The sequence below is a fragment of the Macrobrachium rosenbergii genome, chromosome 5, assembly GCF_040412425.1.
Source record: "Macrobrachium rosenbergii isolate ZJJX-2024 chromosome 5, ASM4041242v1, whole genome shotgun sequence".
Lineage (NCBI taxonomy): Eukaryota > Metazoa > Arthropoda > Malacostraca > Decapoda > Palaemonidae > Macrobrachium > Macrobrachium rosenbergii.
The window spans coordinates 54,306,494-54,333,380 of record NC_089745.1 but is presented as its reverse complement, the minus strand read 5'-3'; the positions used below and the strand labels follow the sequence as shown (position 1 = coordinate 54,333,380).

Genomic DNA, 26,887 nt, shown 5'->3' with positions numbered 1-26,887 from the left:
GCTGGTACAGCAAAAATGTGAATAAGGTGAGTAATAATATAAATAAAACAACAATTGGGTCCCATATTCAAAATTTTAACAATCTAGAATTAACTTGAAAGAGTTGCTTTGAAGTGTCAGTTTTGTGTTATACAAGTACCAGTTAGACAATTTAAAATGTCCAGCATGAGGAAAAATCTGGGAGAGATGTAAAGGGGGAAATCATTTCAAGGCAGTGTGCAAGAAATTTGTTTTAATTGTAAAAGGAAACGACAAAAATGCAGATGTGGAGGCTGATCAGTTTATGTGGATTGCACAAGTTGTAATGAAAAATTCAAGTAGATTGACTACTTTACTGATAGCGAACAACACGGAGGTTAGGTTTCATCTGGATGCTGGTGTTTATGTGAATGCTGTATGTCAAAAGTTTGTCAAAAGGGGGTCAAGTGCCATAAAGTCTGTGAAATTCCAAGCTTTTACCAGTAAGAGGGATGGCATTGAATGTTGGAATAAGTTAATGTGTTTAGATGATTGGTTTATGGTATCATTAGTGGAGGAACTTCAGCATCTTTAGTCACTTCGTCATCATTGCCTGAGTTTGGGTATGATGGGAATAGTTAAATTTGGAACAGCCTATTTCTGTGTGGGTATAGATGTTATGGATGCCTTGGTTTCAGAGGTTGTTCTCATTAGCACAGATTTCTATGGATCCCTGTTTCAATGTGGCAGGCTTTGATCAGACATCATATCTATTACGATATGTTCTCTTTAATTCCACCTCAGCAGATCCTAGTAAGCAGTTTCCCAGGTAGCCAGTTGTCAGGTAAAGTTCTAGTTACTGTCAGAAAAGAACTTTTACTATTGGTAGGATGTATAGATTCTCAAGCTAGGAACTTATTTGATAGTACCATTGCCTGAAGTTCTTTTCATGGGTACATATGATCAAAGAGAGGAACCTCATCCAAGACTTTCATGTGTCAGTCACTAGGTCTCTACAGCAGAATAAACTTTTCGTCAGTGCTTGAGGACTCAAGGCTTTCATTTTAGGTCACCAATCAATAGCATTAATTACAAGAAAAACAGTCAGCTTGATGATGGACAATACAACAATGCTGTTTTTATCTAAAAAAAAATCCTTAAGGCCAAAAGTTTGAGATTCGTCAATTAATGATTGAGACCTTCATTTTTGCAGAAGATGATGCGAAGATGATTTTTTCAAGATGAATCCTGGGGAGAAATAGTGCACTAGCAGAGCACTAGCAGATACCCTTAGCAGAAGAACAGTGATGCTGGTACTCTCTGGGTAGTCCTGTTTGTTTCTAAGTCTCAACTACAAGATCCCGACATATTGCTTGGCCTTTTGTGATTTGCAGACTTAGTGTATCTTTTAACTGAGTGCCCAGGAATCTTCCCAGATTGTCAGTTCCATTCCCATTAATTTCGTGCAAACATCAGCTTACTTCACATTCATTTGTGGAGGTTATCCAGAAAACCCCCAGAGAGTTTTTATGCCGAAAGCAGCCAAGGCTATCTCAAGACCATGTAGATTTCCAGCAGTTAATGCCTACCAGTCAAGTTCCTCTGTTTAAGTTAGGATTGCTGGGTTGGTTGGTTCTTCACTCTCCTCATCTTAATGCTGGGTTGGTTAGTTCTTCACTCTCCTCATCTTAATGCTGAGTTGGTAAGTTCTTCACCCTCCTCATCTTAACCCCGTCTCTCATCTCATTATGGCATCCTTAAGCACAATTCCTTTTATGTCGTAGGAGCTCTCTTCAGCGGATCCTGCAGGTCCCAGTAACTTAGGAATTTGTAGTGAAACAATATAATTTTTTCAATAAAATGGATTTTTTTGTTTTTGGAGCGCTCCTCTGTCAATCCCATTTAACTGCAAGGTGCTCAGAAGGCCCAGTGGCACAAGTACAGAGCCTGCTGTTGGCCACTAATTTTCGTCAGTTTCATAAACAAAGTGCAGATGTGTTTGGAATTTTGAGAACCATTGAATTGAAATATTGAAATTATTATTGGTTTTTCATAGTGAATTAGGTTTGTTATTAAAAAAAAGATTTATATATATGATTGATAATTTGTGATGTTGGTATAGGATTATTTATTCATTATTTTAGCTATCATGCAATCCATTTTCTGGTCATGTTCAAACTTCATTCTTTTTTTTGTCAGGCGAGCAGGAATTTTCGGGGCTGGTCGTCTTAATGAACGCATCGATCTCTTTGAATCTGGCAGCAACTCATCAGATGAAGAAGGTGTTCCAGTGGAAGAGAAAACTGAAGAAATTCATGAAAAAGACAAAGGTCAACAGAGGTAATTGAATATAATAGTGAAATAAAATTTGTACTATATTTATCACTTTGATAGATGATCAATACAAACACATATTATTTGGAATGAGTCATATCTACTTAAAGATAGCTAAAATCTCTGTGCCAATAGACAAGGAGATATAAGCTATCTTTAACATTAGGTAAGAATCCATAATATTATAGAATACAGGCAGTCCCTGGTTATTGGCAGGGGTTCCGTTCCAACAGCATGACGATAAGCAAAAATCACCGATAACTGAAATTCAGTGATTTTTGGCACTTATCGGGTGCCGATAAGTGCTGAAAATTACCGATTTTTGGTTATCGCCGCCTCTGTTAGGTATGTATTGGTGCTAATACGCAACTGTCAGCACACATTGGCGCCAGAATCGCTGATTTTTGTCGCTATACAAGTGCCGAACCGAGCCTGCTGATAACTGGGGACTTCGTGTAGTAGAATGCCAGTAAGTTGCACTGTTACACTCATTTTTATCCAAAGGATATTATTTTGAATGGGGTAAAATTTAGAGCAAAAAAAGTAAAGTTTAAGAAGTTTGACAACCAGTTGGGAGGATAGTAAAGGGAACAGATGAAAAGGAAAAAGTAGAAAGCAGTACTGCTGACGCAAAGAGCAGCTGCTGCAAAGAGCCTTTAGTGCCATCTGCCGTTTGCCTTGCAAGGTACATGTGTAATGGGTAACAAACCGTAGTTTTACAGAAATCTACCTGTGAACATTAAGTTGGTCATAGTCTGTTTAATAGCTTAGTAAATTGTGTTATTATTTTATACCAATTGTTAGGATGTGTGTATGCCAACTGTTAGCCAACTGTTATCCAGTACTCTTCCTTGCATTTCAGTTTGGCTAACTTTGGTGCATCATTCTGAGTATATAATGTTTCTCATTTTAATGTACAGTAAACCCCTGTATTCGCTGGGGATGCGTACCACACCCCCCTGCGAATAGCTAAAACCCGTGAATACTTAGAACCCTTCCAAAACACTTAGAACTGCCTATTTTGATAGTTCAGACACACACAAAAGAACTAAAAATGCTTATACAGGTATTATCCTACTTACGATGGGGTTAGGTTCCAAAAAACCCATCGTTTGTCAGCAAAAACGTATCTCGAATATAGCCTAGTCTTACACTAGGGTATTCAGTACCATGATTACACGTATGGTGGCCTAGCCTGTACTATAAAGTATACTCTATACATACACGGTATAGTCATTATTAATATCAGCTAATTCTGGAGGTTCATAGAAAGTGACTCATGATAATTCAACACAAAGAGAAATTGAATAACAAACAAGAATTAGCTTAGCTTACACTATGGTATATCGTATACACATACGGTAGCCAAGCCCACATTACACTGTACTCTACTGTATATTCACATATTGTATTATTCAAACATCAACGTAACGAATATGCATCTTTTCCATGGATCTTTTAAAATGTTTTGCTTTAATTCACTGTATCCAATAATATTGTATATATTCATACATTGCTTTTGTATTGTAAATTGCGACCATAGTGATCAATGTTTTGGTTTGGGAAACAGTTACGCAGTAAGTTTATTTCACCGTATTTAACTCATTTCAGAGAGCTTTTCTTGCTTCTAGTTAGCGTAAATGAATCTCTAAATACTTTATTTATATGGGACAAGGTTATTTTTCGTTATACAAAGTGTTTTTAAGTCGAAATATAACTTAAATACGTCTTGTGAAATTAATTTAGCTACTTTTTTCGTGAATAGATGACGCTGGTCATTTGGGCCTTTGGGGATGTTTGTTTTGCGTAAAAAAAATCAAGATTTTATTGATTATCGGCATAAAAATAGCAGTAATGTGTTCTTTCATGCCCGATAGTTTTGATTAAAATACTTTCTCTCCAATTTTAATTATGGTGGAGTTTCATCCATGTTGCTGATGCAGGATAATTTATAGTCATTAGCAGCTTGAACATTGTTTACTCAGCTTCAGCTACGACTTGCGGCTTAAATTTAGCAGTATATTTCCGTGCCGATCTTTTATCCATACTGAATAAGATTATAATGTAAAAGTATATCAGTCCTATTCTAATTTACGTCATTTGCACTATAACTACGGTAATTGTTTATTACCGTACGATGGTTGAAATACAAGCAAAAGGGTTGTTGTTATCTGATTCGGTGATAAGCAAAACATCAGTTTCTCGTTCGGCTGTTTATGGCTGTACGCATTTATGCAAGAGTAGAATGTTACTAACAATACCTTTATTATTCTCTTTTACTTTTTCAACTGATGAGACAAAGAGCTGGAGGAAAAGAAGTTGGGCTATTGTAATTTGGTCTCTCTTGCTGCCTGATTGTATGCTGCTGCCTGCACCTATGCAAAATTTAAAAATATTTTATAAATATTGTTGTATCTGTATTAATTGCTTACCCCATTGCAAAATTGAATTATCGTAACTCGAGCACTACCTGAGTATTTTAATAGTTTTTTCACAAAAAGTGCATTTAGTCATGAAAATGAGATGAAAATACAGTAATCAGTGAATATTTCTCAGTGAAAAATACCGTAAATGGGTGAATTTTCAGCGAATAATGCGTATATATGTTCCATAGCGAAATCCGCGAATAGGTGAGTCCGCAAATCGTGAGACCACGAATACTGGGGGTTTACTGTACCGTAAAAAGTAATTTTTCATTTTTGAAATGGGACAAAAACTAGCTTTATATCACGAAAAATAAATGTATGGGGAGTAATACTTGCTCATAAGCTGCAAACCAGTACCAACTATTTTGCCAAAGATGTGTTTTGCATTTCCCCCATAGTCTCAAGGGTTAATTATATATCCTGTAAGTTACCTTTGGATATTCTTTTTATTTTATTTTCAGTGAGCAGCTGTAAAAGCTTGTCCAGCTGATGTCGGAAGGCAGTGTTGGATTTATGTTTTTTCCCTAAGATTACCTATTTTTTGTGCAAGCTTGATGTTTTTTGTAAGCTTGCATTTTTTCTGAAAGATGAGGTGGTTTGCCATGACCTATAGAGGAGTAATGTCTCAAGTGCACCCTGTACAATACTAGGTAGTTGAAGCATCCTTTCCACCAGCCCCTAGCCGTGATATTATACTTTCATATGTTCCCCTATTATGGTCCTACACAAATGCCCAGCTAATTCAAATTTCCTATTCTGTTTTTATTTCTTTTATCAGTTGTCAACACAGATTAATTGTTGACAAAGTATCGCAGACATAGACATCTTTGTCTTCTTGTGCCTACACAATATTGTCTAGAATGGTGTGTTAACTGAGAATATAGGCAGATTCTTCAAAACATTTATGTGGTAAATCATTTACTAAAAGCATTATAGCATTGCAATAGTGATCTTTCTAGCCAATCAAAAATAGTAAGGAATAAATTTTAAGAGTCCCCAGCCACATCTAGGGCAATTATCTTCAGTGCATGTATATTAATTACTTGCAAAAAGCAATGAATTAAGGATAAGAAATCACTAAATGAAGTAGAAATTAATAGAAAAGAAATTGAATAGAAACAGAAGAAATGATTGCTTACTCAAGGACCCTTGCTATCAACCCTAGAGTGCTTGCATACCATTTGTAATGGTACCTTACCACACTGTACATTTATGCATAAGCAAAATGTAAAATCATTTAGACAAAAGAAAATTATAAATTAAAAGGGAACTAAGAGCAGTAGAAGCCAGTAGAATAGAAAAGGAAAATTATTGTTCAGGCACTTAGGTATCCATCCTCCCCTCTTCCTTACAGCCAGTACTGGAGCATATAAGTACAGGCAGTCCCCGGTTAACAGTGGGTGTTCCGTTCCCAGCTGAGCACTGCTAACCGAAAATCGAATCGCCGATAACCGAAAATCACAGATAATTTTGGTAATGAATGGTGTTTACAACGTTGTGAGCACCAATAAACGGCACAGATAAACTGCTTGCCGACGCCGAAAATCGCTTGCTGATGCCAATAAACTGCTTGCCAATGCCAAATATTGCTTGCCAATGCCAAAAATCGCTTGGCGACGCCGACAAACCGCTTGCCGACGCTGACAAACTGCTTGCCAATGCCGATAAACCGCTTGCCAATGCCAATAAACCACTTGCCGACGCCGATAAACTGCTTGCTGATGCCAAAAATTGCTTGTAGACGCCAATCAACTGCTTGCCAATGCCGAAAATAGCTTGCTGACGCCGATAAACCACATGCCAACGCCGATAAACCGTTTACTGACACCGAAAATTGCTTACTGTCGCCAAAAATCTGGTTAACGACATTGTTAGCCAAGCGACGTAAAACCGGAACACCATTAACCAATGCCACTGATAAGTGGGGACTGCCTGTATCATTCACAATGTTCATCCTGTATTTACACTTAGTAATTTAAACAAAGCATACAGGTACTTGAAGACAAGAAAATGCATGTAATAAAATAGAAACAAAAAGAAAAGAGATTGGTCAGAAACAGAAATCTCCAAACAATACTAGAGCACTTCCATATCATTTGCGAAAATTCCAGTGCCAAGTTCTACGTTTACACTTAATTATTTATTCAATGTATAAACGTTTGAAAATAATATCACATAATGAAATAGCAGTGAATAGAATATCAACTAAAACAATGGTTTTAAAAGAGTTATACAAAGCCATTAATCATAATAACCCTACTCCATGGCAAACAGGCCCAGCTCCATCAATCTCAAGAGTTTAAAGAAGAAAGTTTTTCCTATACTTGCCCAGCCTGTGGGTTCTAAACAAAAAACACAGTTTCTGGTGATTTTAAACAGGAGAGAAGAGTAGGGCACTTGAACAATGGAGCATTGCTCTTGAGCAGGATGAAGGCCTTCCTAGAAACTTGGAAGCCAATACAAAAGAGAAGTCTTACGGTTGTCTGATTCTGGCGACTTGAGAGAAAGTATGGATGAGAGCAAGATGGCCTGCAGAACACAAACTGCTGGAGTCATGATTTGAGAGCCCCTAGTCATCCACAAGCCCCAGGGCCAACTAAAATGCCCCCTGGAAACCAACAGTTGGGGGTGAGAGATTTGATTGAAAGAAGTATGATGTACTCAGAAGGGGTGTGGGTAAGCAGGAACACAACCTAGGAAGATGTTGCCTGATAATAGCCAAAAAGTGCTATGGCCACGAGGGCCACTGTCAGGAAGTGACTTCCTTAAAGGATCATGGAACTTCTTGTAAGTGCAGGAGCCAAATGTGAACAAGTACAAAAAGTTCTGTCAGTGTTAGGAACTTGCTTCAGAAAAAGCCTGAACAGAGGGTCAGATCAAAGACCTGGGAAATGAGAAAAATGAGAGCCAGGCAATGTTTCTTGTAGAGAACAGGAAATAATTACAGAAAATGAACCCCGGGCAAATGGAAACCCCATACATTGTTCCAGCCATTAATCTGGGTGAGAGGATGTAAATGGTGAAGGAAGGGTACCTGCCATCCATGCAACATCTGCAACCATGACCAAGGATAGTCACCCTCCATAAGTTAATGCTCAGTAATTGAGACTGAAAAAGATACAACCACAGAAATGAAGTTGCTCCAAAATTCTCTTTCAGGTGAGAAAAAAAGATGCAACCACAGAAGACCACAGAAATGAAGTTGCTCCAAAATTCTCTTCAAGGTAGAAAAAGTCAGCTGAGTGAACAGCAACCACAGGAGAGTTGGAATCCATCACCATTATGGTAAAAGTTAATGGAGCATTGAGAATCATCCAAACCTTGAGGGCACCTGGAACCATTATATATGTTTGAATGGAAAAGGGCATTAAGATACTTGGGCTGTTTCTGACTGGAGCTGAACAGCAGCAGCCCAAGCTGCTCTGCCTAGCCCTGGAAGGCAGAACCAAGAGAACTGGACAGACAAAAACATGCAAACAGGAGCAGCCAGGGCCTCTTCATTTGTGACATGGGATTTTGCAGATCTCTTAGAGAAGGACACACCCTGAGAAAGTAACTAATAATAGGAAGATGCAGGATGAATTAAGACATAACTGAAGACTCAGACCTTGATCACCCATGAACAAAGAAACTTAGTCTTGTATTTCTCTAATCACAGAAGGCTACAGAGAAGTGGAAGGTCATAATCCTGGTGTAGCATCTCAACAGTTGGTTGCGAAGGGAAGGGAGTCTGAAAAGATGTGTAACTGATCAAAAACCAAGTTCCAGCAACTTTGCTTCTCTGTCCAGACAACCCAGTTTGATGCACCAACAAGATGGTCACCCATGCTTATGACAATAAAAATGCCAAAACAACTGAAATCAAGGAATTACTTCACTGTTATCTGTGAATTATTGTTGATAGGAGTCTTGAAAAACACCACCCAAGGAAGGGACCCTACCAGGGCTCTTAAGGACCATGCCTCAGCATGATACGTAACTGCACAGAGGGAAGAACCATAGAGGCAACTAAAAAGTATGAGATTCCCCAAGGGGAGTAAGAAAACCTAAAACTTTCCTAAGACTTGTTGCAGGATTGTCAGAGCAAACACCTGAAGGTCCTTGTGGGTGATGGGCCCACTCTTCCAAAAAGATGGGCCAACAGTGAGATGAAGACAATGCTGTCCCTCCATGATCACTAGTATCAAAGGGCTAGGTTGAATGTGCATGGATGGGAAAAACATTTGGACCTTCCCAGCAACTCCCTCAAACAGTGACTGGCATGATGAGTAACCCATGAAGATGCCAGTTCAGAGAATGAGGCAGAAGGCACAGTAGTAAGGATCCTGTGTTGGCCTCAGGGGAAAGGAATTTTACTGGAAACAAAGGATTCAGCCAGAGCGGGGGGAATATACAAGTAAGCATGGTTCTCACAGGACCAGCATAGCAAGGACCCCATGCACCCTGATCTCCTGATGACTTCAGTATACCCCAAATTTCATCAATGGCTAATGTCAGAAGCAAGGTGAGAAAGCTTCTTCATTCCTACTGCTATCCTGAAGCCAAGGTGTTGGTTGCCTTGATGCATCTCCTCCAACTGTCTGTGAAAAGTATCTTCCTCAGCCAAACCATCTGCTCCAAACCTTCCACCGCTTTTTCACTCCATTTAATCCTTTGAATCCATCTTGATCTTCTACCCCTGACAGATTTCACCTAAACCTTCATCACTCCTTTCTCTGTACTCATCCTTACTACATGCCCACTGTCTTAATCTGGACATTCTTTTATTATGCCAATTATCATTACCACCTTGGCAGTTCTGACTTCTTCATTTTCTGGATTATGTTCTACCTTCATCTTTAATGCCCATGCTTTTTTCACCAATGGTCTGTATTACAACATAATAGATGTTTATTTTAGGTTATTTGGCTTTCTTTGTGTGACACACTACCCCTACTACCTCCCTTTATTTCCCCAAACTGCTTATATCCTACTTTCAACCTTTGCTACACTCCTTCCTTCTTGGCTTAAAGTAGGACCTAAGTATTAGAAATTCTCCACCTATTTCAAATCTAGGCCTTTTCTATCTTTTATAAATAACATATCCCGTCCATGGTTACTGGACATCATAACCTTCTTACCACCCCCCGTTCCAGAGGTTCTTGCCACTCTCTTACCCGTCTTGGCAATTCTTCTACAGTCTCTGCCATAATCACCAGATCATCTTCATATAAAAATTCCCATAGATTTTTGTTCCTAATACCTCCAGTTAATACTTTATTAAACAGAACAAGTAGAAGTGGACTAAGTGTTGATCCTTGATGTAAACCAACTCTAACTTCAAACATTTCTGTTTTGTCACAGGCAGTTATTAATACTATCTTGCTCTTATATAAATAAATGCACAGTAGAGCTTCCAATTACTTTGCTTAACTTAATCATGGCTTGCTGGTCACCATCCATCCTATTTGTCATAAATTTAGCCTTTGTTCAAGTTATCATTCCTCTACTCTCTAATGAATACCTTTACATATCCAGGTTTCTCTCTAGTTCTTCTTTTGTTTTTGCACTCGTAATGATGTAATCAGCATAGAACATACACCAGCAATTGAGCATAGTGCAACTTAGGAGCAAAATCAAAGAAAAGAACCTGAGGTACAGTCAGATAATGAGCAGGTTTGATCTCAAAACAGCACAGTCCCCCCACCTTTCCCATGCAACTTTCAAAACTCCTAGTCAAGGGTGTGTTCAAGGGAAATAATAGATGCTCCACTACAGAACTGCATTCCAGTAAGGAGCTATGAACTAGAATAGAGTGTCCCAGAAAACAAAGGTCACGAGCAACTTTATGGACAATGGCACAGAGCAAGAGGCACCAAAGGACATCAAACTGTCAGAAACATTGAATCAAGTAGATGTTGAAAATATCATGGTGCCTGGTCACACAAGAGGCAGAAAGATCCCCCCCGGGGGCTGCTGGGAGTGCAAGGTAGAGGAGACAAGGGTAACTGATATAGCCCTGTGAATGCACAGGCAATTGTTTGTGAAGTCAAGAAGCAGGCCACACCAGTTTGAATCAGCAGTTGCCAAAGAAAGAGCAGTCACTGGGACCAATAGTCCAACAGCAGGTGAAGCAACAAAACACAGATTCTTAACTAAGTCAACTTGGCCAGAGTCCCAGAGAGAGAAAAATCAGCTTTACTGATAGAACCCTATCCAGTGTCTCATGAAAATAAAAATCTCCATAAAAAAGAAAAACATGTCCATTCCAGTTCCATGCCGTCTGGTTTGGGAAGTGAGCGCTGGTCCAATCAGGTGAGAGAAAAAGGCACCATCACTCACACTAAGAGGCCATTAGAGGGAGGAAGGAACAAGAGGCAAGGAGCTTGAGCCTGTTGATCAATATTCTGTTATATAGTAAAGTCTCTCCCTCAGGTCATTAACGCTTGTGTATAAAAGCAGTTTGTGAGTCTTGAATAAAAGAAAATGTTAGATTGTTTCTTATGCAGTTATGGCTGCAATGGTTGTGTCCACTGAACTCATAGAGATTTTCCATCATTACTCCATAACCACAACTGTAAAAAAATCACATTTACAGTGTTTGCATTGTTTCTGGTATTATAGTGTAAAAAATTAATGATATATTTGTGATACATACTGTACAGAGGAGATTGTACAAAAGTTAAGCATACTTGTGCAGATATCATATACAGTAGTGTATTATGCCATATTATACAGGGTGTGAATCAGTGAAATTTTTGATTTACGGGGTGGTACTGGAACCAAACTCCTGCCTAAGTTGAGGGCCAGATGTAATTTTTTTAATGGTACAGATTCATTTTGTCAGAATTACTGGTCACTAAAACTGATTAAAACTTTTATATGCTCCTATTACTCTTCTATTGAGTGAAAAATCAAAGACAAATTTTCTAAATTGTTAGAAAATTGTTGAATAAGACATTGGTGCCCTAAATATTTGTGATATGTATGAGTCTATCAGTCGAGAAACATGCCAAGCGCCATCCTGGCCCAAAGTATTTTTTAATCTAATTTATTATATTTTAAAAATGGCACTTGGCATGTTTCTCGACTGAAAAGCTCATATATTCCTGGATGCATTAATTGAAGATGAGGGATGACTGCAGGATATTTTATCATTAAAAGAGCAGTGTGATTCCCTGAGTAATCTGTCAAGAGGGTAAGGCATAGGTGAATTGAGGGGTTTATACTTAATTTTTTGTGTAATTTTGGAAATGTAAAAATTTCTTATATGACCCAAGTATCATGTTTTATAAAAATAGAAATTTAAGATTTACTGTTACATTTTAGTAGTAGAGAAGTTTCATTTCTAGTCCAAAGGAAGTTTTAAGAGTATATGTGACTTTTGTTCTTAATTTTTCCCTAGTTCTGTCAACCGCACGGGTGCTAGACCGAAGAACCTGGGTAACAAAAGAGGAGTTCAAAGGATTTTTACTAATTCTTCAAGTAAATCAAGTAAGCCCAAACAAGCAACTCCAACACCAGAAAGAGAGCCTGAAGAAAAACCAAGTAATCACTTACAGTTTTGTGAAAATCCAGAAGAAGTACGAGTGAGGGCAGAACAACGAAGACAAGATAGAGAGCCTCATCGATACAGAAGGTATATTACTCCTTTAGAACATATATGTAATAATGTATAATATTTCAAATATTGCTGAATATATTAATTTTTTGGCAACTATGTTGAAAATCTATTGTTCACTCGTTCTGATTTAAATCAAATCTCTAACCTAAATTAACCTGGTCAAAAACAGAGTCAAAGATAAAATATGAAATTGGACTTCATGTTGTGTTGTTGCTTATATATATTATACCTAACTTTATTATAATGAATCTTGCAAATGTTTGACATTAATTAGGAAATAGTGTTTGTTTAAATTGGGCATTTATTTTATCTAGAAACTTAGAGACTCAGGTTCTAGATGGCAGTCTTGTATACAGAGTGCTAGATAGGTGGTTTTGTGAAGCAAGTTGTGGAGAGTTAGTCATGTGAGAATGTTTGCATGAAATCCAATAAATGTAAAAATTTAAAGTTAAAAATGCATAGGGATATTGAATATGTTTTATACATTTTATCTGTTATGTTGTAACCTGTACAGGGGAAGGGAGACTCACTGGCAAGAAAATGGTCCTTCTAATGATCAGTATGTACCAAAGCCAAAAGTGTCAGCAGCTTCTAGTAGAAGTAGTGGGAAAAGTTGGCGTCAAGGCCAAAGTGGAGATGATGAAGATAGAGGATATCATGGTGGGAAATGTAAGTAATTTTTATATTTTCATTATGTAAAAGAATTTTGAATGAGTACTATAGTCTTATTGATAACTTATTTTAAAAACTTCTGTGTATTGGAGTGTTGCGAATTGGAATGTCATCATGTCAATTCACCGTCTGTAACAGACTGTACAGACTGTACTAATAAATAAGTCATCAGATGTTTGTGAAGTGGAGAATAAAGTAAAAACTCTGACCAGTGTTCCCTTGTATATGAGCTGTGATCAAATAGAAATACATTTCATGAAGTTAATACAATATATTATACATATTTGTTACTTTTATTAGGAACGTTGAAATATTCCAGTTTGTAATTTTGGTTAATCAGTATCATCTCTAAGGTACATTAACCCTTTCCAGGGTTTGATTCCTCTTTTTCATTATGATTGTAGCATTACTGTCTATGAGGAATTACAGATAAGTATGAAGACCAAAGGTGTTCATACTTATCATCTAGTATAGCCTCCATTTATTTTTACTGCTTTATCAAAAGTGATATCTCACCAAGAAGTGGTATTCATGTGAGCTGCAACTTTTGTTATATACAGTATTAGCATTTATGATGTTACAGGATACAAATCTTTACTTCGTTTTTTATTTTAGTGTTTAAGTTCAAGGATTGCTTCTTATTTTCCATTTGAGTCAAGGGTTTTTACCATGACCCAGGGTCACAGTCCACTTTTTCCTGTTGATAGTCTTTCCTTCATGAATATTAAGCTGTAGTGTACTGTTTGTTTATTTCTTTAGAGATAATGTACTTTAGTACTCTGAAGTCTCATAATTTGTTTCACTTTGTATCTCTTGAGTACCAGATATCATTTGTTTGATCATAGCCTTTGCCTTTCATGAGTATGCCCTCTGGTCTTCACATACTCTTTATTCTAAAACAATTTAACCATATACAGTGCCCCCCATTTTTACGCATTTCACATATCCGCGTTTCATTTGTTGCGGATTTTTGTGGAACACATCATTCGCTTTTCCTGGGGGGGGAAATTTCACTAGTTTGCAGATTTTTCTCTGGGCTGTATCTATAAAATTATCACTAATTCACTTCTTTTTCTTAGAGCAACACTGTGTATTTAGTAATTACTGTATTTTTTTATACATGAACTTACCTGTTGTTTACATATAGCTGTAATTCTCGATCTCGACAGAAAATTCAAAACTGGCGGTTCCGCTAATATATGGTCAGGTGATACGACTACCCTGCCCTCTACCGGGGTACCTGGATCCATTTCCATCAACAACTAATCATATTTTCTCTGTCGGGGCCGGCGACTAGTCGTCTGCTCCTCTTCAGGAAATTCATCGGTGCTTTTCGATTTTTCTTTGGTGAAGTACTCACTTTTGTTGACAGTTCTGGCTTGTTTTTTGGCTTTGGTTGAGATTTTTTCTAGATATGTCTGATTCAGGATCTCAAATTAGATATTGGGGGGGGGGGGGGTTGTAAAACTCGAATGTCTTGGTCTAACATAGACCCTCACTCTTCTTGCACTAACTATAGAGGGAAATTGTGCACAAATCTGGATAGATGTGATGAGTGTTTGTCTTTGTCTGTGCTTGATTGGCAAAAGTTGGCTAAATATCAGGAAAAATTAAGTAAAGATAGGGCACGTAAGGCTTCGGCCAGAAGTTCCTCCCAGAGTAGGAGTAGTATTGCCTCTTGTTCTGTTCCTGTTACCCCTCCTGTTCCTATTCCTGCCCCGGAACCTGTTGTTTCCAAACCCACTACCGTGTCAGACCTTCGGGCAGAATTTGATGGTAAGATTTCGGCTCTTTTCTCTGCTATAGAGAAGATTGGCCAGGATGTGAGTGCGATGTCTAAACATCAAAGTGTTGCGAGTGATAGTGTTGTGGAGGAGGTGACTGTTCGTCCCCCTCGCGCTCCTAGGTCTAGGCCACTGTCCGGCTCCCAGGGCTCAGGGAGAAGACATGCCGAAAGCCGAAGGGAGGTGAGTGGGGTCTGCTCACGAGCAGTTGCTCCCTCTAACAGTCCTGTTGCGTCCCAGGCTGTTGCAGCTCGCCATAGTAAAAGCGATGCGGAAGTGTCTTCTTGTGCTTCTGTTTCGTCGAGGAGGAGTTGGAAGCAGTGAGAGTCTAGTAGGCCGCTGAAGAGACGCAGAGCTTCCTCTCCAAGTCAAGTTCCTATCAAGAAACTTTCGGCGCGTTCTCCTCTTCCGTCATGTAGCTTTTGGGATAGCCCAGAGATCTCTTCTTCTTCAGGCAGTCCGGATGTGCGTTCTACGGATCGTAAGCGAGCGCCTGATCCTCCTGTTAGCATGCAAGTAGCGGCTTCCTTCCCGTTGGATCCCAAGTCGGCTTTTATGCCTCCGGTTCCTGCCCCCCTTTCGCAAGAGGACAAATTGGACAAGATTTTGAGACTTTTCGAAGGTTTTAAAGCACCAGCACTTCAGGATCCTTCTGCAACTGAGGCTCCGGTCTCTGCTCCCGCTCACGCACCTGGCGCCGCTTCCGCTCGCGCGCCTGGCTCCGCTTCCGATCGCGCTCCTGGCGCCACTTCCGCCCGCACCTGCCGCACTCCTGACGCTACTTTGGCGCTTGGCGCCTCTCCACAGCACGTTTCCAAGGCGCACAATGTTTGCGCTTCTGGCGCTACTGTGGTTTTTGGCGCCTCTTTGGCTCTCGGATCTTCTAAGGCTCCTGACTCCTCTCAAGCTCATGTTTGGATAACGCTTGACGCTGGTCGGGCACTTGGCGCCTCGGTGACGTTCGGCGACACTCAAGAGGATAACGCAAGTTTGGCTCCCGGAGAAGTTTCTATCCGCGGTGCTCCAACTGCTTCAGAGATTCTCTCCCCAGTTTCCGATGTATTGGAAGTAGATGATGTTCCGTCTGCTCCTACGTCCAACTTTAAGCATCTCTTACAACTTTTTGAAGAACATTTTCAAGAAGACTTTGCTCCAGCTACCCCTTCGTCTCCAACTACGCAGTTTGCCAAGGATTTTAAACCTCCATCCTCTAGATTTCTGAAGCTGGTCCTGTCTGTTTCAGCGAAAAGAGCTCTCCGAAGGCAAGAAGGATGGTTGAGCATGTAAAGATCTCAGGGTAAAACTTCTTTCTGTTTTCCCCCCTCACAACTGTCTTTTAAGTCTCGTTCGTGGTATGAGACTGGGGAACTCTTTTTCCTTGGGAGACGCTGCCTCCTCTCAAGGGGATTTCTCAGCCTTGTGGATTGTGCCTGTCGCTCAGCTTTTTTTCTTAGTCCAAAGTCGGCTTCGTCTTGGAAATTGACCATCTGGTGAAGAGTTCCTATAGGATCTTGGAGATCTTTTCTTTTATTGATTGGTCTATAGGAGCCTTGAGCAGGAAGGTGAAAGTCTGTGATCTTCCCCCCAAGACTGCTACGGATCTTGATGCTATTTTGGCCTGCCTGGACAAGGCCATCACGGACGGAACGTCAGAAATTGCCTCAGTGACTGCTACAGGCATTTTGAAGAAGAGAGCACATTGGATTTCGTTTTGTCGCGAGAGGAGTCTCCAGGAACCAGAAATCTGCTCTACTTTTTGCTCCTTTGTTTAAGGAATCCCTTTTTTCCCGCCACGTTAGTTAGGGAAATTTGGAGGCTCTATCGTGGAAGTCTACTCAAGACCTACTGGCTCACTTTTCGAAAAGACCCAGGTTTTCGACTTCTACAGTAGTACCCAAGCCTTCTTTCCCTGTATCCTCTAGGCCTTCTCGGGGTACTCCTTCTCGGCCCTTTTCCCGTGCTAGAGGAAGAGGAAAATTCTCCTCTCATCCCCAGAAATCTAGGGGTACCAACCGATTAGTTCAAGGTCCTTCATGCGACGGTCGGAGCCAGACTAAAGACGTTCTGGCAAGTTTGGGAGGCCAAGGGAGCAGAACCCTGGGTGATCAACGTTCTGAGAGAAGGCTACACCATTCCCTTCTCAGAAAGTCCTCCTTTAAAGTCTTCGCCAGTAGACTTCAACGTATCATCCAGGGACTCAGAGAAACTTGTGGTGTTGGAGGAGGAAGTTACTTCCCTCCTTCAGAAGGGAGCCATAGAAGCAGTCCTCGAACCTTCATCTCCGGGGTTCTACAACCGTCTGTTTCTGGTTCCAAGTCAGGAGGATGGAGACCAGTCCTCGACGTAAGCGCCCTGAACAAATTTGTGCTTCAAACACCATTCAAGATGGAAACCGCTCAGTCGGTTATCAATTCCCTGAAGGAAGGAGACTGGATGGTGTCCCTCGATCTCCAGGACGCATACTTTCATGTACCTATCCATCCGAGATCAAGGAAATTCCTACGGTTTGTGTTCAGAGGCAGGACTTTTCAATTCAGGGCTCTTTGCTTCGGCCTATCAACAGCCCCACAAGTTTTCACAAGGACGATGGCTCCAATTGCGAAATGGCTTCAATTAGAGGGAATTCGCATATCCCTTTACCTCGACGATTGGCTGATCCGGTCTCCGTCAAAAGGCCAATGCATGAAGGACCTACAAAGGACCCTTTCTCTTACCGACAATTGGGACTCATAGTAAATCTTCCAAAGTCGCAACTCTCTCCATCTCAAGACTTGACTTATTTGGGAGTTCGGATGAACTCAGTTCTTTTCAGGTTTTTCCGACGTCACAAAGGATCGAGAAATACCTGCTGAAAGTGAGATACCTGATGGCAGCCAAGACTTGTTCTGCCAAGGAATGGATGAGCCTTTTAGGCACCCTCTCATCGCTAGAGATGTTCGTCAGTCTGGGAGGCTACACATGAGACCTCTTCAGTTCTTCCTACAGCAGACTTGGAATAGGAAGAAAGACGCGGATTCGTTTGTTTTTCCTCTATCCACTCGAGTAAAGCAAGACCTGTCGTGGTGGAACGACAGGAGCAAACTAGAACGAGGTTTGTCGTTGAGACAGAGGAACCCAGACCTGATGTTGTTCTCCGACGCTTCTGACGAGGGTTGGGGAGCAACATTGGGGGATCTTCAAGTGTCAGGCAATTGGTCTTCATCCCAACGGGACTGGCACATAAATGCGAAAGAGTTGAAGGCAATACATCTAGCCTTGGAACATTTCGTGCTTCTGGTGGAAAACAAAAAGATAGTAGTTCACTCGGACAACTCCACAGCTCTGACGTACGTGAAGAAACAAGGAGGCACTCACTCCTTCTCTCTGTTCGAGATCGCAAAAGACCTGCTTTTGTGGGCGGCAACCAAGAACACAGAGCTAGTAACTCGCTTCATCCCGGGAGCTCTCAACGTAAGAGCGGATATCCTCAGCAGGTCACTCCAGGTCATTCCGACGGAATGGACCCTCCACCAGAAAGTTTGCCAAGGCCTGTGGAAGGTTTGGGGAACTCCCATGCTAGACCTGTTTGCAACGAGGGAAAATCGCAGACTTCCTCTATTTTGCTCTCCTGTTCCAGACCCAGAAGCATTAGCGGTGGATGCCATGCTCCTGGACTGGTCGGGTCTCTTCCTTTATGCATTCCCTCCCTTCAGGATGCTGGGAGAAGTCTTGAAAAAGTTTCGAGCACACAAAGGTGTGTCAATGATCCTAATAGCTCCATTGTGGCCAGGAAGATCATGGTTTCCAGAGCTACTGGAGAAAGTAGTGGATTGGCCAAGGAGGTTGCCATTCAGACCAGACCTTCTGTGCCAGTTGCACAGCAGAAAGTTCCATAGGAACCTGTCAGATCTAAATCTGACAGGGTTCAGACTCTCGAGCGACTCTACAGGAGGAGAGGCTTCTCTAGAAGAGTGGCGCAGGCAATGGCTACATCAACCAGGCCCTCGTCTACAAAGGTCTATCAAGCGAAGTGGAAGCGCTTCAGGGAGTGGTGCTCCGAGTCTGGAGTGTCTTCCACTTCTACGACTTTAAGCCAGGTGGCGGATTTTCTTTTGTTTCTGCACAAGGAGAAGAAATTGGCTGTCAGCACGATTAAGGGGTATAGGAGTATGCTGGCGGCAGTTTTCAGGAATAGAGGTATATACCTTTCCTAGGACAAGGATATTGCAGAACTCCTTAAATCCTTTGCTACCACTAAAGGCAAATCTCTTCGTGTACCGCATTGGAATTTGGATGTGGTACTAAAGTGGCTTACTTCCAAATCTTTTGAGCCTTTGAGTTCCTGCTCCGTTAGGAATCTAACTAAGAAAACTCTCTTTCTCTTGGCACTGGCCTCGGCAAAGAGAGTAAGTGAGGTTCATGCTTTGGACAAAAGAGTTGGTTTTTGTGCGGATAAGGCTGTAGTTTCCTTCACCTTGGGTTTCCTAGCTAAGAACGAAAACCCTAGTAATCCGTGGCCAAGGGATTTTCCCATTGCTAGCCTATCCTCCTTGGGGGGAAGGGAAACGGAGAGACTTCTCTGTCCGGTCAGAGCATTGAAATTCTATCTGGACAGGACCAGAAGTGTAAGAGGAACTCACGATTTTTATGGTGCTCAACTAAGAACCCCAAGAACCCCTATCTAAAAATGGGATTGCTTTCCTTTTGAAAGAACTGATACAGGAGGCACACAAGGAATTAAGGGATGTGGATTTCCCCTTAGTTAAAGTGAGGCCTCATGAAATTAGGGCTATTGCAACTTCTTTAGCCTTCAAGAAGAACATGGCTTTAAAGGACATTTTAAGTTCAACTTATTGGAGATGTTCGTCTGTTTTTGCCTCGCATTATCTGAGACAGATCCAAACCACATATGAAGACTGCAGTACGTTGGGCCCCTTTATTGCGACTGACACAGTGATGGGCAAGGAAACCAGAGGCTCTAGATCCTCTCCTTAGTTTCCTTGGGTGCAGAGGTCTCTTTTTGGTCGACTACTAGAGCCTTAGAGGTTAGATGGCCTAGTAGGTCTAATTTTAATAGGTTGGTGTGAGTTTTTTATGGTTGGGTGATATGTATTTAAAAAAAAAAAAAAAAAAATGATAGTGTATGATGGTGGATGCTTTGAGTACTGCGCCCTGAGCAGGGGCATTATATGCTTTGGTTGATTGTGTCGAAGACGGCTGGGCCAACAGACCTTTCTCCATATGGCAACCTGCGACTGAGCTACTAGGCCCCGCAGTTGCACTAAGGATAGCAGGTTAGAGAGGCAGTAACCGAGAAAGCAGCTTCCTTAGCAGGTAAGGATCCAAAGTAAAGATGTTTTTTCTTAGCCTGATGATCTCAGGTTTTTTTTCCATTTAACACTTACAGCTGTCCATGCCCACCGCCTCAATGTGGCAATCAGCTATATGTAAACAACAGGTAAGTTCATGTATAAAAATGACATTTTTATAATAAAATAAGATTTTATATCATACTTAGCTGTTGTTTACATATAAAACATTCCCACCCGCCTCCCCGCAAGGGACAGGGGACATAGAAAATATGATTAGTTGTTGATGGAAATGGATCCAGGTACCCCGGTAGAGGGCGGGGTAGTCGTATCACCTGACCATATATTAGCGGAACCGCCAGTTTTGAATTTTCTGTTGAGATCGAGAATTACAGCTATATGTAAACAACAGGTAAGTATGATATAAAATCTTATTTTATTATAAAAATGTCATTTTCATAAGAATACATGTATACTGAGAGAGAGAGAGAGAGCACAAGAATTTTTTTATAAATTTATGGGAGATGGTGAGGACTAACCACATTTGTATGATAAATAAATGATTTACCCATAATAAGTACTGATTTTCAAATATTAAAGATTAAATAATATAATAATAACAATAATGATGATAATAATAATAATAATAATAATAATAATAATAATAATAATAATAATAATAATAATAATAATAAAAATACACTGTAATTAAAAAATTTATGTATTTCTATAGTAAGTTATGTGAAATTTTAAACAAACAAATACATATTCCCAATATTTTCCAAACCTCTGAAGTGAGGGGGGAGGTTGGTTGAAGCTGTCATAAATGTTGGACATCTGACCTCTTCTGAAACCTCTGTAGCAGAGATAGCGGACTTTCTTCTGTTCCTACGCTCTGCTAAAGGACTTTCCACCTCTACCATCAAAGGATACAGAGCTCTGCTTAGCTCAGTTTTCCGCCATAAAGGAATGGACTTATCGTCAAAGCAGGATTTGTCCGACCTTATTAAGTCCTTTGACACTGCAAAGCCTAAAGGAAAACCTTGAACTTAGACATGGTCCTTAAGTGGCTTTCCAGTTCATGTTTTGAGCCCATGCAATCTTTCTTTTTAAGGGATCTAACCAGGAAAACTCTTTTTCTGGTCGCCTTGGCCACCGCTAAGAGGTCCAGTGAAATCTGTAGGATTTTTTCAGGGGAATGCAGTTTGCTCCCTTTCCCTAGACTTTCTGGGTAAGAACGAATCGCCATTGAATCCATGGCCTTTGTTCTTTTATGATCAAGAACTTATCTGAGATAGTGGTCCATCTGAAGAAAGAACTCTGTCCAGTAAGGACCCTTAAGTTTTATCTTCACAGAACAAGGACATTCGTGGTGCTTCAAGAAACCTTTGGTGCTCTGTGAAATATCCCTCTAGATCCCTGTCTAAGAATGCCCTGGCATTTTTACTGAGGGATCTGATTTCTGAAGCACATTCCATGGTGAACAAATACTCACTCTCATCTCTAAAGGTAGAACCCCACAAGATAAGAGCAGTTGCTACATCTTTGGCATTTAAGTGCAATCTATCCCTCATGTCAATTGTACAAGTGATGTCTTGGAAGTGCAAGTCGGTGTTTGCATCGCATTATTTAAGGGATATCGAGACGACTTACGATCAATGCAGTACCTTGGGTCCGTTTTACACAGCTGGAGTGGTGTTGGGGAAGGAAACGTAGAAAGTGATGTCCTTTCTTTAAGCTCTTCGCCTTGCTTAGGGTGCTGAGTTTTGGAGAGCCTGGGAGTACTATGTACTTGGAGTACCCTCCAGTATTTTGGTTATGGTTGGGTATTGGTGTTTTTAAGTGGTTATGGTGACTATTTACTCTGGTTATTTTGTGTGGTACTGTGCCCTGGGCAGGGGCATCTTGTTGTACTTCGCTAGCCCTCGGAATTTAGTCCATCGCTACAAAGCACCCACTGAAGTAGTAGGCCCTCGGCTTTACCGTCTCGCCTCTACTGGATAAGATGAGCGCCAACCAGAGACAGTATCTACCTGTAGCAGCTCGCTTATCAAGTAAGGTTCAACAACATTGATTCAATGTTAGTAAATATCTTTAGTAAATTTCTGTTCTCAAACTCATTACTATTAATAATGTTTTGGGATAGATATGTCCAACATTCCCACCTCCATTCAATGTGGGAATCAGCTATGTAATTACTGGGTAAGTTACTTAATAAAAATGACATTTTTATAATAAAATAAAGTTTTATATACAGTATACTTACCCAGTAATTACATGATCGGAGCCCACCCGCCTCCCCTCAGTTAGACATAAGGGCATAAACAAATTGAAGCTCTTCGCTATGTTGTACCTTCTCTTACACCCAAAAGTGGGCGGGGCACATCGCCATAACCAAAACAAACTAGCGTGACTCGCAATTTCAAAATTTTGAGCTGCCTGTTAAAAGAAACTAATAGTTATGTAATTACTGGGTAAGTATATATAAAACTTTATTCTTTATTTTATTATAAAAATGTCATGTTTCATTTTCATTATAAAAATGTCATGTTTCATTAATTAAATCATTCTAAGAAGCGAATAAAGTAAATATGTCAGTTATTTCAATTACGTCTGAATTTATGTGAAAAAAACCAAACAGAATTTTCTTTCCTTAAAAATCATTTAATGTCTATCGTAACCCCTCTAGGAAGTTTCTTCTTAATCAGTATTAGTCATGCTTGGTTAGAAAATTAAAATATATAACTAATAAGCTTCTGAAATGATTATATTACATTTTGAAATTCTACTTACATTTCCCTCATTTCCTAAATGTTCCCCTTTAGTCAAAGAAGTAAATTTGAAGTTAGAGCTCTTAACCCAAAATTTTTTGCTGCAAAACTACAACTAATCAAAGTAAAAATTGCAACTACACAAAAAAAAAAATTTATTCCTATGTCAACTGATGAAGGTAAACTTAGCAATAAAGAATCAAATGCAGGGAATATTAGGGTGATTGATGGGTTTGTCTTATTATAATTACTGAAATTTGACTTTTCTGTTTCCTAGGTTATATCTGGTTTTTTCTTCTGAAATTTCTTCTTCTAATTCTTCAGTCAATTATGGTTCTTTGACTTCTTTTGTTCTCTTGACTTTGTCTTTATTTATCCAGAATTATTCTTCTTCTAATGATTCAGCATATGTAGAAGATATTAAGTTATTTATTTTCTTCACTTTCACTTTAAACCCTTGTATGTCTATGACTTTGTATGGTCCTGTGAATTTAGTGAGGTAACTTATACAGGTTGACCATCACTAATCCGGCAGTCAGTAGTCCGGAACAATCAGTAATCCGGCACAAATTTCAGCTAGAGTAATTTCCAATGTTTCCGCACTAATTTTCAAATTTCCTGGGTCGCTGCGCTAACTTGCTCGCCGGCCGCTTCGATTTGGTGGCGCAGTGTGCTGCATCACCAAACTGGTAGCCTAGCCTACATTACACTGAACTCTGTTCACATATTAACAGTATTATACAAACATCAACATAACAAATGTGCATCTTTTTCATGGATCTTTTAAAAAGTTATGCTTTACTACATTGTTTCCAATTGTATTATAAATTGCGATCAATGTTTTGGAATCGGTATCGCAGTGTTTATTTCGCCGCATTTAACTAAGTTCAAAGCGCTTTTCTTGCTTCTAGTTAGCGTAAATGAATATGGATACTTTATTTATTTGGGACACGGATATTTTTCGTTATACGAAGTGTTGTCAGTCGAAATATAACATAAATACGTTCCGTTGTGAAATTAATTTAGCTATTTTTTCGTTAATATATGACGTTCACGGGAATCACAGCTGACCGTTTTGGGGGCATGTTTGTTTTGTGTAAAAAAAAATCAAGATTCCGTTCGCTATTTTCTCTTGATTTCATCATAATACGAGCTTTGCATATTTATCTTTTATCGGCGTGAAAACAGTAGTAATTTTTATTCTTTCATGCCCAGTAGTTTTGATTAAAATACATTCTCTCCAGTTTTATTTACGGTCAAGTTTCATCCATGTTGCCGATGCACGATAATTTATAGTCATTAGCAGCTTGAACATTGTTTTCTCAGCTTCAGCTACAACTTACAGCTTTAAGTTACTGTAGCAGTATATTTCCCTGCCGTTCTTTTCTCCAAAGTGAATAAGGGTATAGTGTAAAAAATATATCAGTCCTATTGTACAGTACTTAACTTCACTTGTAACATAACTACGGTAATTTTGTATTACCGTACGATGGTTGAAATGCAAGCGAAACAGTTGTTATCCAATACAATTATTAGCAAAACAATAGTTTCCCGTTCGGTTGTTTATGGCTGTACGCATTTTTGCAAGAGTGTAACGTTACTAACAATACTTTTATCATTCTCTATTACGTTTTTAACTAGCAGATGGAATAAAGAGATGGAGGAAAAGAAGTTTTCTATTGTAAGTTGGTCTCTCTCGCGCCTGATTGTACCTGCTGCCTGCGCCTGTGCGAATTCTAAAAATATTTCCTAAATATTTTCGTACCGGTATTAATTGCTAACCCCATCGTAATCGTAAACTCGAAATATCGTAAGTTGAATTATCGTAACTCGAGCACTACCTGTATTTGATAATTGTCTTTTCTTTATTATCCAACTTGCACTGATTTATGGGATATTTTAATTCTAAGATGATGAGCTTAGCTACTGGGTTTCGTGTATTCTAGCCTAATAAATGGCTAATCCGGCAAAATGGCTAATCCGGCACCCTCCAGGTCCCAGTGATGCCGGATTAGTGATGGTCAACCTGTAATTATAATTAATTCCACCTCTTAGTTCCTTCTTGATGTAGACTTCATCCCCTATCTTGTAATCTGCTGGCTTTAATCATTCTTGATGCTTGACTGTCATATTCTTCTGGTCTTCCTCTAAATTCTAGTGTAATTGGTTATGAATTACCTTGAAATTCCCACCTCTTATTTTCATGTCTTCAGAGTAATTAGGCTGTATAGGCTGATTCAGCCATGCATATGGTAATCATATCCTATCAAAGCTTTTATGGGTGTTGCTTGAGTACTGGTATGATACCTAGCTTTTAATGATAATTGGACTAAAGGTAAATCGACATCCCAGTCAGGATCATGTCCTACTTTATGTCGTAATGCATCTTGAACTTTTCTGTTATTCCTTTCTACTAAGCCATTACTAGCTGGATGATACAGTTGTATTGCTACCTTTTCAACTTTGAGTGCATCATAAATTTCTTGAACTAATGAGCTATTGAACTCTGTGCCATTATCAGATATAATGAGCTGTGGGGCAGAATACCTACAAAATATCTTATCAAAGAGAGTGATTGCACACTCCTTAGCTCCTTTACTGGTTATTGGTATTAGCTCTGTATATCTAGTGAATGCGTCAGTACACACTAATATAATTCTATTCCCTTACTGGTGGTGTGAAGGTTAGTGATAAGATCTGTAGCTACTCTTTCAAATGAATGTATGGGATGGGATATTTCCCTAGAGGTACTTCATCTGTTCTTTCCTTGTAATTGTTGCAAGGATTGCAACTCTTCATATAATTACTAACATCTATGTAAATTCCTTTCCAGTGGACAGATCTTTTAACTAGTCTAACTGTCTCACCTCTTCCTGGGTGAGCTCTCGTATCATCGTCATGCATGTACTCAGTGACTTTATTTCTTAGACTCTTGGGTACTGTTCTTTTATGTAGTACTCCCAGGAATTGATCAAATGGGTCACATTAGTGACACATCCAAATTAGTTTGTCATCTGTGACGTTCAGTGCATCTGTGGGGCATCCAATTCGGTTCCTTAATTCTGCTCGTTCTTGTTGGTTAAATTTTCTTTCATTTCTCACAGATTTGAAGATCTCTTTTAAATCTGTATCACTCTCTTGTTCATTTATGAAATTTTACAGGGAAAGTTACTCTGTGTAGTGCATGGTAAATACATTGCGTATGGGCTCACTTGATTTTATTTCTTGGCTGATCATATTTACGCTATCACCTTGTGGGATGTATCTTGATAATGCATCTGCCACCTTATTTGCCTTCCCTGGAACATGTTTTACTTCTATGTCATAATCTTGGGCTCTCATAAACCAATAAGCTCTACGTGCGGAAAAGTGCGGATTCTTAAGCATTTCTACTGAAGCAGAATGATCAGTAAATACTGTTATCTTATAACCAAATATGATATACCTGAAGTGCTTTAAAGTATCTTTTATGGCTACAGACTCTAGGTCTGTTACTGAGTAATTTTCTTTTGTGGGTTTTAGTTGTCTACTGTAATATGCTATAGTATTATATTTGTTATCATGTCTGCATTAGGCATGCTCCTATACCAGTGTGGCTTGCATCGGTAGCTAAAAAGAATTCTTCACTAAAGTCTGGGAAGCTAAGTACTGGAGAATGTCTTGATCTTTCTTTTGAGTTCATCGAATGCTTCGTGTTGCTTTGTTTTCCACATGAATTACATGTGTTCCTTTAATAACTCCATTAGTAACTCCATTAGTTTGGAAAACCTGCTAAACCTAAAAATGATCTTTCTTACATTGTGGGATTTGTTTACAAAATTCTCACTTATATATTTGCAGTTTTCCAGTTTTTATGTGTAAAAACCTGCTTAACCTAAAAATGCCTTCACATCTTTCTTACATTGAGGTGCAGGATATTGTTTACTTGACCTAATCTTTAAGTTGTTTACTTCCACACCCTTCTCACTTAATGTGTCCCAGGTAGTCTATTTTCCTTCTAAGGAAGGTATACTTTTAAATATTCAATTTCAGATATATTTATCCTACTCAG

General features: G+C 39.5%; 1 protein-coding gene across 2 annotated transcripts in view; it reads left to right on the top strand.

The window, feature by feature from the left end:
- The window catches only part of LOC136838806 (activating signal cointegrator 1 complex subunit 2), a 151,419-nt gene that overhangs the window by 112,557 nt on the left and 11,975 nt on the right, over window positions 1-26,887 (top strand). For both annotated transcript variants that reach the window (XM_067104397.1, XM_067104398.1), the window contains 3 exons: window positions 2,158-2,298; window positions 12,103-12,336; window positions 12,836-12,990. In XM_067104397.1, coding sequence (XP_066960498.1) covers window positions 2,158-2,298; window positions 12,103-12,336; window positions 12,836-12,990 — 530 coding nt within the window. The remainder of the gene's footprint in view (window positions 1-2,157; window positions 2,299-12,102; window positions 12,337-12,835; window positions 12,991-26,887) is intronic.